The 12930-nt window shown below is 41.2% G+C and overlaps 1 protein-coding gene and 1 non-coding gene across 2 annotated transcripts in view; both read left to right on the top strand.

Annotated features, from left to right (window-relative positions):
* SVEP1 (sushi, von Willebrand factor type A, EGF and pentraxin domain containing 1) overlaps positions 1–12228 on the top strand; it is a 191645-nt gene extending 179417 nt beyond the window's left edge. Inside the window, 5 exon segments of the mRNA XM_039239447.1 lie at positions 538–708; positions 2903–2998; positions 5072–5167; positions 6991–7084; positions 11911–12228. Of these exon segments, the coding sequence (XP_039095378.1) occupies positions 538–708; positions 2903–2998; positions 5072–5167; positions 6991–7084; positions 11911–11932 (479 nt within the window). The 3' untranslated portion in view covers positions 11933–12228.
* On the top strand, positions 7556–7665 carry LOC120237731. The gene has a single exon (XR_005530029.1). It is a non-coding gene; the product is annotated as a U6 spliceosomal RNA (small nuclear RNA).
* Positions 12229–12930: the final 702 nt, after the last annotated feature.

Below are 12930 nucleotides of genomic sequence, written 5' to 3'. Positions count from 1 at the left end.
GCTAGAGACGATATTCATTCACTTACTCGTTTTTCAGGAATGTTATCAAGAGACCGCTGCACGCCAGGTGCTATTCTAAGCACTGGTAAAGCAGCCTTTGATGGAATGTGTAGCACTGTCATTCATGATCATTATTCTAAAACAATAGACTACAGATAATTCCCATGCTCCTCTCCTCTAATTTGATAAACGGCCTGCATCAGGGCTCTCCTGGAAGCCGCCCCTCTGGCAATCCACAAGAGCTCATTCCTGGGCTCCTACAGGCTTGTTGCCTGAGTGAACAATAGCAGCTCGGCCTCAGCATTTGAATCAGAAGGCAAAACTATTGATCCTGCAAATCTAATGCAAATCTAGATGGTAGCGGATTATGCTTATAGTTCCTAGAAGCTTTTCGTTATTATACAGGTGAAAAGTTACCTTTATGTATTTTATCTTTGCTCTTGAAATTAATTCAGTCTTTGAGATGAGACTGTGTTTTCTCCCATCCACCGGCTGGGTTAGTAGCAGAGGCTCATTTGTGCTTTTGTCTTCCTGTAGAAATATCCTGCGGTCCACCAGCTTTTGTAGAAAATGCGATCACTCGAGGCGTGCATTATCAGTATGGGGACATGATCACCTACTCGTGTTACAGTGGCTACGTGTTGGAGGGTTCCCTAAGGAGCGTTTGCCTAGAGAATGGAACCTGGACATCCCCTCCTGTTTGCAGGGGTAAGAAATATTTGAATGGTTCTTTCTTTCTTTTTTTTTTTTTTTAATTTACCTCCAAGTTAGTTAGCATCTAGTGCAACAATGATTTCAGGAGTAGATTCCTTAGTGCCCCTTACCCATGAAGCCCATCCCCCCTCCCACAACCCCTCCAGCAACCCTCTGTTTGTTCTCTGTATTTAAGACTCTCTTATGTTTCATCCCCCTCCCTATTTTTATATTTTTGCTTCCCTTCCCTTATGTTTATCTGTTTTGTATCTTAAAGTCCTCATATGAGTGAAGTCATATATTTGTCTTTTTCTGACGAATTTCGCTTAGCATGATACCCTCTAGTTCCAACCACGTAGTTGCAAATGGCAAGATTTCATTCCTTTTGATTGCTGAGTAATACTCCATTGTATATATATACCGCAGCTTCTTTATCCATTGAATGGTTATTTCTTAGTGAAGCTGTAGGGGCATGTATATGGAAGTTGGCAAAGGCCAACAACTAGTATGCATGCTCTTTTCTTTTTCCTTGGCTTTAAATTTTCTTTTGGGGCCCTAAATGGCTCAGTCAGTTGAGTTTCTGACTTCAGCGCAGGTCATGGTCTCACGGTTTGTGGATTCGAGCCCCACATCCAGCTCTGTGCTTACAGCTCAGAGCCTGGAGCTGTTTTGGATTCACTGCCTCTACCCTGCTCGTACTCTGTCTCTCTCTCTCAAAAATAAATAAACATTTTTTTAAAAATTTAATAAATACATTTTCTTTTGACATCTGTGTCATTTTCCTTAACTTTCTGGATTTGAGTTTTGAAAGCTTTCACACAAAACTCTGGCTCCGCATGCAGCCCCTTCCTGCGTCAGTCATGGGTCGTCAGGGAAGCGTTCTCTTGGAGTGTTCTCCAGCCGCTAGGGGGGCCGTGTCATGTCTGAGCCACGAGGCTGCTTCTTGGACACACAGGTGTTTCAGCAGATTCCAGTGCCACACTCGCCTCCTGGGCAGACCCCCCAGCCCCGCTGGCGATGGGATAGCCCGCCCGGTGGGCAGAGTACGAGTACGAGAGAAGAGGTCCTAGGAAGCCCCAGGGAAGCAGAGCCAACCCCACGGTCTCCCTGGCCATGCTGGGGGCTGGCGACAAGCACTCTGTGTTCTTGTGCGCACAGCTCTCTCTTCGCTTGGTGCACTGAATTTGCAAACCCAAGGGTGAATTGTGTGTGTGCACTCAAAATCTTCCTGAGGGGAGATGGTTCTGTGCTTAAAATTCTACAAAATTGAGAGAGGTAGATAATGAGGCATGCTACTATGTCCTAAAATCTACACTTTTCTAGAAACATGATTTTTTAAAAAAACAAATCATAGTATTTGTTCCATTCTACTGAAATATTTTCAGTAAACATTTACTTAAAGTGAGGAGCTATGCTAGTGAACATGACAAACATTAACCCAGGCACTAAAAGAATAATCAAATTCTTGAATTGGTTGTCCACACGGCTTCGTGAACAATGGTCAGATTTGGATTTGGGGTAAAAAGGCCAAAGTCTTTAATGACCTGTGGGGTTGGGAGAATTGAGGAAATCCATGAAGGAATGTCCTCAGAAAAGGCAAAGGTGATTGCAAGAGATGGAAGGAGATGGAAGATTAACGGTCTGAAAGCAGCAGTGAGAAAAGAGATCGCTAACAGGCGGGATGTAAGGGAAGGTACGACCTCCTCATGAGAGGGCGGCTAAGGAGGTGACATCCTCAGGTAGCCCAAGTTTCAATTAAAACCAGAAGGCAAATGACAGTTTTGTGTTTGCTTTGCTTGCTTGCTTGCGTCTTCACTTGTTGGCTGTAAGACACTGAGTGACAGTGGCAGCACCAAAGAGCTATTGGCCATCAAAGGGCACCTTCGAAAGAGCATTTTCACATCTCTGGAAGAGGCATTTCCCCTGGCGCGGACCAAAAGACATTATCTTTTGTCTAAACCACCTGGTCCCCTTCGTCCCTGAACCCCCAGTTTATGAAATGTTGAAAGCTATGTTCTCAGAACTACCCAAGCTTGTTTATGCCCCTTTCTGAGAGGCCTCATGTTTACCCCTAGCTGAATCTTGAGATTCGGTTTTGTTTCTCTTCTGTAAAACTTGACTCAAGGAAATATAAATAAGGAATCCTATCTTCTGACAAACACTCTTCTGTAATTCCCTGGATTTGTGTTCCATCCTGCTTCTTTTCCAGCTGTCTGTCGATTCCCGTGTCAGAATGGAGGCATCTGCCAACGCCCAAATGCCTGTTCCTGTCCAGATGGCTGGATGGGGCGCCTCTGCGAAGAACGTGAGTCTCCTCAAACCTTACATACTGTGTCCTTAAATCTTACTTTAAGTCCTGATAATTTGTCTGTAAGCTGCCAAATCAGGGGAGTTACTAGGAACTGGCTCTACTGGTGGAAGAACCAGATGAGAGCATCTGAAGTCTATCTGAATATGTCAGTTAGAAGATCTGGAATATAAGTGACCTTGAAAACACAGTTATCAAGATCCATCTAGAGCCATCTCTACACACACCTCTTGTTACAAATTCCCAAGAATCTTCTTGGGAAGGAGTTTATGATAGAGGGTTTCCCAGCCCACGTCTTCTCCTACATCAAGTGCATGTATATACTAAGCCTCTCATTGCTGCGGTTGGGATAAATTCATGGAATTGCATAACATTGTACTTGTATATAGTATTTGCAGCCCACTATTCACTCTTTGTCATTAGGGATGGTTCTTCCCAACTTAAAAAACAAAACAAAACAAAACAAAACAAAAAAAAAACGGGCTCCTGGGTGGCTCAGTCGGTTAAGTGTCCAACTTTGGCTCAGGTCATGATATCACGGTTCGTGGGTTCGAGCCCCACGTCAGGCTCTGTGCTGACTGCCAGCTCAGAGCCTGGAACCTGTTTCAGATTCTGTGTCTCCCTCTCTCTCTGACCCTCCCCTGCTCATGCTGTGTGTGTGTGTGTCTCTCTCTCAGAAATAAGTAAGACATTAAAAAAATTAAAAAAAATAAAAAACAGGAAGTTGTCACTCCTATTTCTCCACAATGCTTAGTAAATTAATATAGAATTTTGATCCTTATAAAAATACGTTTGAATTTGAACTTCAGGAGAATGTAAGTAAGTGATTTAGAAACTTTTTAATGTCTAAACTATTCTCTGTTTTAATATCTTAAAAAATATATATGGGGAAAATTATTTCATGTTTCATTGGAAGTGGTATATGTGAGTCACGTTCAGGGTCATTCATGCGATGGTTGTTGGCCTATATCAGTTTTTATCATTTTTCTGAAGACAAGACATGTTATAAGAGATTCTAAAACTGTTTTAAGTGTAACTATTTTAAGTAATCTAGAAAGGAAAAATATACAATGGAAATAAATTTAGGCTGCTAAGAACTCACCAAAGCAAGTATTCTCACGTTGATTAAGAATAAAGAAAAATTATGTTTTTCCTCCCTCTGCTCCGCAATCATTCCTTCCCATTTAGGGCTCCCAAACTTGACCTGCTTTTATGCCAAGTGTCCAAAGACCAGGGAAACATTTACCCTGGAGGGCCCTGACCTGACCAGGCCTGGCCTGGTTCACTGGCCACTGCATTAGACCAAGGTTCCCCAAGCTTTAACATGCATTCAAACCACCCGGGAGATGTTAAATGCAGATTCTGACTCAGTAGTTCTGGGTTGGGACCCAGGATGCTGCATTTTCTAGCCAACTCCTAGGTCATCCCAATGCCAATGATGTGAGAACTGTGCTTTGAGTAGCAAGCCAATAGACAGTCTCACTCCTTGTAAACAGACTGTTCCCCTTTAAAGAGCTCAGGAATCTCTAGGAAGAATAATTGCCATGGACAGTGTAGGAAAGGCGTGATTCAGTCCCCATCAGGCCTCTGCTCCAAGGAAATAAAGGGTGAGTTGTTTCATCGTTACTGACGTGTTGCCAGCACCAGCCCACAGGATAGCCCGTCTGACCCCATTCTAATATTTAATTCAAGACAATAAGAGAGCCTCGAGACAGCCAAACTTCTTGAACACTTTATGTAATTTGGAAAGGAAACTTGAAACAATAATAAATGGAGAACACTCTGCTTTATTCTGTGAAGAGAAAGCAAAGCACTTAGCGGACATCGATTACAGTATATCCTCCCTCAAATAGTGCATTTGGCTTTAGAGTCATTTCATTAGGCTAAAGGTCCACCCTTACTTTCCCGATTGTGTTTTTCTGATGATACTGATTAATAAACAGAACACATCCGGAGAGACTATCTAGTAGGTCATTCAAGGTTTTAGTCCTCCCAGAAAATGTTTTGTGAACACTTGAGCATATCTGAGTGTGTATGTTTTGATTTACTCCTTGTCGCTCTACTTTCTAGCAATATGCATTCTCCCCTGTTTGAACGGCGGTCGCTGTGTGGCCCCTTATCAGTGTGATTGCCCACCTGGCTGGACGGGGTCCCGCTGTCATACAGGTAGGTCTTCCTTCTGGGTCTGTTTTCTTGGGGACTTGGCTCCATGAGGCCCTAGAGGACACTGATGAGTGTGACGCAGACTCAGAGGTGGCAGTGAAACAAAACGATGCCAAGGTTGTTTACAAATCCCCCAAGCTGGTCTCTTGAATGATAGTCTCAGTGCTGAATTCCACGGCTGCTTCAAAGGCACCTGTCAGGCTTGTGAACCAAAGAAGAGCATCTACGTCAGCTCAGCTGCCTGCCTCCTTCATGTCATCTGCTCTGCTTTGCAGAATAGCAAAAAAGCATGCAGAGGTCCAGAAGAGTATTTATTTTAATCTCTATGAAACTGAATTACTACATTCATGGTAACTATTTAGAAAGAACACGGCTCTAAAAGAACACCATTAACATTAAAGTGGAAAGCCCCTGAAAAAGATGGTTCCTTTGTGAACAACAGTAACAAACTGTCATTGATTGGTGACAAATGTCCCCTTAACCTTTGCATATCTCAAATATTTACTCGTCTGTACTTTGAGGTCTTAACTGATTATCAATCTGTCCTTGCTCCTACTAGATTATATGCCGCCTGAGGGCAGGGATGCTTCTTCGTAACCTTTATATGTCAAATACCTAGCACAGTGCCTGCATAGATCAGTTTCTCATGTTGAATAAATGAGTCCGCTTGAAATGACAGGTTTTTGGGGCACCTGGGTGGCTCAGTCAGTTAAGCATCTGACTTCAGCTCAGGTCATGATCTCACAGTCAGTGGGTTCAAGCCCCGCATCAGACTCTACACTGACCGCTCAAAGCCTGGAGCCTGCTTCAAATTCTAGGTTTCCCTCTCTCTCTGCCCCTCCCCAGCTCTCTCTCTCTCAAAAATAAATAAGCTTCCAAACCAAATTTAGAAAAAGGAGTAACACTTATGTATATCTCACCAAAGATGAGTATTTCATCTGGGGAAGCCTACTCGTCCAAGCTATAATGAGGGTAAAATCATGAGACTAAAACTTTCTCATTTCCAACCTTCTTTCAACAGGAATCTTATTTTCTTCTTCTTTGAGGAAATTCTTCTTTCTCTTTGATATATTAAACTTGCTGGCGGTAGGTCTTCATCAGTTTTTAGCACCTGTTCATTTTGTAACAAGCAGAGTGGTTATTGCAAGGTGGATTTGTGAAAAAAGATGTCCATATAGTAAATCTTTGGATGTTCACTCAGGTTTTTACCTGTGGCTAATTTTTAATTCTATTCCGGGCTCTGCAATTCCAACTGAAGCTGGTAAAAGCTATAAAATTGTATTTTCCAGCAAATACAAGGAACTTTTGAATCGTCTGCTATTTTTATTTACTTGTTTGTTGTTATTTTAGATAATCTATGTGTCTGATTGTCATTAAGTGTCGACATCTGATGTAACGATGCAATCAGTCATAGAATTCATTGCCAGCTCTCTCATATACACAGTGATATACAGTCTCATTGAGCAAATGAAAAATTTGCAGTTCAAAACTATATACGTCAAATCAACTGCATACATGAAAAGAATTGATGAGAAAAATCAGTGGATTTAATGTCATCAGCAAAGGTTTCAACACACAGGCAGGACCAAACCCGGAACTTACATCTGAACCTTGACTAGCTTGGGAGGGAAAGGTGAGATGGGGAGTCGTGTCACAGGGGACTTGAGGTCAAACAGAGTGGCGGGAATGTGTAATACAAATGGTCAATGAGGAATGGTAGTAGCTGGAGTGGAAAGCAAGAGTCAGATCTTATTCCACACGCCTTCGTGGATGTTTTCTGACTTGCTGAGCGTTAATTAAATAATTGCATGAATTTTTCATCCCAGCTGTTTGCCAGTCTCCCTGCTTAAATGGTGGAAAATGCATAAGACCAAACCGATGTCATTGTCTCTCAGCTTGGACAGGACAGGACTGCTCCAGGTAAGGCTGTTAGAAACAAATGTTTCTCTGTACCATAAAGAGATCAGAATTCCAGTAAGCTTGTCCCAGGAGCCAGAACGTATCTTCAGTTTAAGTAGAAACTTACAGTCTCCAAAAATGTCCACTTTCAGGTACTCTTTAAATACAAACGGGGCGCCTGGGTGGCTTAGTCGGTTAAGCGTCCGACTTTCGCTAAGGTCATGATCTCGCGGTTCGTGGGTTCGAGCCCCGCGTCGGGCTCTGTGCTGACAGCCAGCTCAGAGCCTGGAGCCTGTTTCGGAGTCTGTGACTCCCTCTCTCTCTGACACTCCCCTGTTCATGCTGTCTCTCTCTCTCTCTCCTAGAAATAAATAAATTAAAAAAAATTTTTTTAAAAAGTAATAAAAATAAATAAATAAATACAAACGGAAGCCACACAAAGAAATGTTAGTTAAGGATTGCCAAAACGATATCTCAAAAATAAATATTCTTGTGCTCACCTTTGGCAGCGCATAAAGTCAAAACTGGAACACTACAGAGAAAGTTAGCATGGCCCCCTCTAAAAGGATTGCATGCAAATTCATGAAACATTCCATTGTTTTCCACAAAAAAAGACAAAAGGTTTAATTAAGCAAGTAAATCAACTTTACTCTTGAACAGAAGGTTGCATCCTTCATATGGAAGGTTGTAAAGTAAATAATAAACTCGATACATTTTAATGATGCTCATTTGCATTCCTGATTACAATAAAAATACTGTTGGAATTGATGGTAAGAAATGTTTATTTTTAAAATCAAAAATCTTGGTTCATATTTTCAGTGTATGTATATTCAGTATTTAGTTGACTAAAAAATTTTAATGTAAAAATATGTCTCTCAACTGGTTTCTCATTTCTAACCAAGTAAGTATGATAGTCGAGAAAAGATTATCACAAAATTAAGTCTAAAGAGAAAATAGTTTAAAATAATTTAAACTTTTTTATTGAAGAATAATTGATATGTATTATATTAGTTTCAGGTATACAATATAGTGATTTGATATTTGTATATATATTTCAGTATGATTACCACAGTTAGCATCCATCACTGTACATAATTACAAAATCTTTTTCTCATGGTAAGAACTTTGAAGATTCGCTATCTTAACAACTTTCAAATATACAATGCAGTGTTATTAACTATAGTCACCATGCTCTATGTTACATCCTCATGGCTTATTTATTTTATAACTAGAAGTTGGTACCTTTTGACTCTATTCACCCATTTTACCCACCCCCACCCCTGCCTCAGGCAACCACCAATCTGTTCTTTATATCTGTGAAGGGTTTTTTTTTTTTGGTTCTAAATTTTAGATTCCACATATAAGTACGACCATATGGTATTTGTCTTTCTCTGTCCAACTTATTTCACTTAGCATAAAGTCCTCAGGGGCCATCCATGTTGTAAATGGCAAGATTTCATTCTTTCGTAGCTGAATAGTATTTCAGTGTGTGTGGGTGTGGATGTGGAATGGTGTCTCACATTTCTTTATCCATGTATCGATGTATGGGCACTTAGGTTGTTTTCATATCTTGGCTATAATAAATAATGCTGCAATGACCATGGTGGTAACATATATCTTTTCAAGTTAGTAGTTTCATTTTCTTCAGATAAATACCCAGAAGTACAAGTAGAATTGCTGGGTTGTATGGCAGTTCTGTTTTTAATTTTTTTATGTTTTGAGGCACTTCCATACTGTTTTGCATGGTATGCAACGTGCATTCCCACCGACAATGTGCAAATGTTCTCTTTTCTCTACCTTCTTGCCGAAACTTGTTATTTCTTTCTTTTTGATAACTGCCATTCTAAAAGGCGTGAAGCGACTTCTCACTATGGTTTTGATTTGCATTTCCCTGATAACTAATGATGTTGAGTACTTTTCATGTACCTATTGGCCCGCTATATGTCTTCCTTGGAAAAATGTGTATTTATATCCTCTGCCTACATTTTAATCAAATTGTTCGAGGTTTGTTTTTATTTTGTTTTGTTTGTTTGTTTGTTTTGCTACTGGGTTGTATAAGCTCTTTATATATTTTGGATTGTAACTTCTTGTCAGATTTATAATCCCATTCAACAGGTTGCCTTTTCATTTTGTTGATGGTTTCATTTGCCGTGAAGAAACCTTTAGTTTGATGTAGTCCCACTTGCTGATTTTTGCTTTAGTTGCCTTTGCTTTTGCTGTCAAATCCCCCTTCCCCCAAAATCATCACCAAGACCAATGTCAAGGAGCTCACCATCTATGCTTTCTTCTAGGAGTCTTATGGTTTCAGCTCTTGTATTCAAATCTTTAATTCGTTTTGACTTCATTTTATGTTTGGTATAAGAAAGTGGTCCAGTTTCATTCTTTGACATGTGGCTGTCCAGTTTTCCTAACACCATTTGTTGGAAGAGATTGTTCTTTCTTCATTGTGTATTCTTGGCTCCTTTGTCATAAATTAATTGACCATACATGCATGGATTTATTTCTGGGCTCTTTATTCTGTCTCTCTGATCTCTGTGTCTGATTTTATCAGTACCATACTGTTTTGATAACTATAGGTTTGTAATATAGTTTGAAATCAGAGAGCATGATGCCCCTAGCTTCATTCTTCTTCCTCAAGGTTTAAACTTTTTTAAACTTCAGGAAGTGTCAGACATACTACATCATACCATGGATAAAATATTTTCAATATTATAACATTATCCTCACAAACGTTGCAGTGTTGGAGTATTAGCAACTCTATTTTAAGACTTTCAGTATGTATTATTGTATTACATCACTTAGATTTGTATAATGTACATTTACTTCTGCCTTCCAGCAATCATTAAATACAAACAGATACTTTCAGATTCACTTTAAAAAGTGGGAAATCCAGCTAAAAGAAATCAGCTCTCACTTTTCAATTTTTAAATTTCCTTGTGATTAGAATATCAGAGTCAGCTTGCAAACACAAAAACCTATTTAAGTACAAACTTTATTAACAAAAAAATCAGTCCTGTGCCAGTGCATTTATTCCTATTAGCTTAAATATATGCCATCTCTGCAGAGAAAAAAAAAATCTCCAAAGAGCAAATTTGGATTATATCAGGATATGTAGAAGTTTCCAAGATAAAAATGATGGTTTTACCTAAGAGCAGAGTTGAAAGAATTTTAAAAAACAAGAGTCAAATTGGAATGGATTCTGTGGAAAAAAGAAAAGAAGAGAGAGAGAGAGAGAAAGAGAGGAAAGAAAAGAAAAAAGGAGTAAGAAGGACAGTGACTCGAAAAGGAACAGGAAGTATTTATAACGTTCTTATAATTTTGCACTTTTCTATTTCAACTCCTTCATCTCGTAGATAACACAAGGAAACGCAGCAGAGTTTGTGTGGTTCTCTAGCTTCAAAATCCTCCAGAGGAGCTCTTTCTCAACTAGGATAGTTATTACCTTAGGTGAACATACTATTAATAAAGAGAATAAAATCTAGATTTTGTAGGCAAAAGTTTAAGAAAGGAATCCAGATGTGTGTATTCAGCAACATGAGCTAAGAGGCTTATCCCACAGATAAGGAAAGGTTCATCTTCAACCCGGAAGACTGGGCAAGCCCCTGCCTCGTTGTACTGTGATCAGTTATTCTAGGAGACGTATAGTAGTTGGGACTCTCTTACTGCAACTCTTAACTAGCTTCACTAAAGGAAGGAATATGTCCTCAGGATAGAAGGACCCCTGTACCCAAAGACACAAGGTGGCTGAGCATCAGCAGGACCAGACTGAGGACTTGAAAGCCTCCTAGAGCCCCTCCACCCCCCGTCTCCCCTCCTCTCTCCACTGCCTTTCCCATCCTCTCTTCCGCTGCAGTGTGGTTTTCTCTGCTGCTCAGTTCAAGTGGAAGGACAGAACTGCTTGTAGCTCCCACGTTTTGCATGTCATCCCACTGCGTCCGCAGAAATAGGGTACTGACCCCGCTTAACAGTCCAGAAGAACTGACTACTCCAGATCGATTCAAGGGCCCAGCGCGGATCAGCGAACTGCGGCCCCAGGTTGAGTTATATTGTACTGACATGGAGGGTCGTTTTGTCAAAATCTCTACCTTACTCATGGGGAGAGGGTGAGGCGGCGGCAGTTCCCAGAAGAAAAGATGGAGTAGGATTCCCTGAAACGGGACGAGGAGAAAGCTTTTCTGAGAAATCAAAACAGTAAGTGTTTAGAAGCAATTTTGTATTTCCTTCTCTCCCACAAGATTGAGTATCTTGAAGATTGTATCCCTCGGCACTTGGTGCGGGCACAAAAACTGGTGCTCAGTAAATGCTTGTTCACGGATGGAGCAGCTCCCGGCCCTCAGTGACAGCCGGTGGACAGAGCCCGTGGCAGCCATTAAGTCCCTCAACCTCTAACCTCCTCTGCTGATGAAGCAGACAGGCCTGGCATCATTCCCAGTTCATTCCCTCCTTAAGAAAGAGACCATGTTTCCTCTGATCTCTATGTGCATCTTCAGAAAATAGATCCTAAGTAAATGCCCTAACTAAAACCCCTCACCTGCTAATGCTCTAAGAGGCTTTGAGGTTCACAAAGTCCAAGCTCATCATTTTAGAGATAAGAGGATCATCAGACAGGAAATTGGTGGCGAGGGCAGGATCAAAACTCAGGTTCTGTTGATTCTCAGGTCTTTTCATAGGGTAGCACCTGTTCTCGAAGCCCCTTAGTGCTCTCAGGGAGCGAGCCTCATCCCTCCAGACGACGTCACAGAGCCTGCGCAGGCATCTGAGACTTTCGAGCCTGTTGTAGTCAGCCCCTCAGCCCTTACCTCTTCAGTTCAGGTTTTCTGTTGAATCTCTTTGTTTTTTTGTTCCAGGAAAAGGAGGACTGGGTTTTAACCACTGCACAACCAACCCGCTCCCCTAAAAGCAGGATCATCTCCTCCTGGTAGTCCCGGGCATCCTGGAACTTACGCAAAGAAATTCCAACACGGTGCTGGGTCTTGTCTTGTTTAGTGAACTTGTCATCCTGGGTTTACCTTTTCATTTTGTGTTACATTTTGTTATCCGTTGTGGCATACTTTCTTACGTGTTTCCATTTTAAATATGCTTGTATTTTCTATATAAAAATATATTAAATAGATGCTGCTCCACTCACAAAATGTACATACTCTGCTGTCTGTCGGGAAAGTTCCTGCTCCGCATTTTTCTTCAGTTACTTCAAGTGATTTTTCAATTAAAATCTATTTTGCTATGAAATAATAGCTTGCTGGATAGTGCCGTTTTGTGAAATGTCCAGGAAATGACGAAGCGGATCATGATCTTTCATCTGTGCTATTGGCACAGTACGGGAGCACAGGCAGTGCACCAAGAAATCGCAATAAAGGAGACCCCTTCCTTCTATCTCTATCTTCCTTACAATATGTGTAACGATAGAGGTTTCCTTTTATTTAACCGGCAGGTAACTATTGGACGTACTACCCTCCGTACAGAATGCCGTCTTGGTTCAGAGAGCAGCCTGGCTAATTCTCTCCCAGCATTTGTAAAGCTATAGGCAATCAACTTAGTGGATGGAGGAAGAAAGTATAATGATCATGGCTCACAAAGCACAGTGCTCCCCTTTCTTCTCGCAGCTGAAATAAATGCAAGAACCGGAAGATTAGCAGGGAGCCCACTTCTGGATCATAATCCCACAACTCCCTGCTTTGGGAGAAAGGAGACAGGAAGAGCAGGGCAGAGAAAGAGAAGGAAAAATGCAAATGGGAGACGGTCCCCAAAACCACGCTTCTCGCTTCTCGTCTCACTTGCAAAAAAGAATTGATGCTGCCCAAGGCAGAGCGGAGCTGCTCGTCGGTCCCCACTAAGTCCATCACCATAAATCTGCCGGGATAAAGACT

Source organism: Hyaena hyaena, unplaced genomic scaffold (genome assembly GCF_003009895.1).
Source record: "Hyaena hyaena isolate Hyena2069 unplaced genomic scaffold, ASM300989v1 scaffold_6, whole genome shotgun sequence".
Lineage (NCBI taxonomy): Eukaryota > Metazoa > Chordata > Mammalia > Carnivora > Hyaenidae > Hyaena > Hyaena hyaena.
This window is presented reverse-complemented; position numbering and strand designations above follow the sequence as displayed.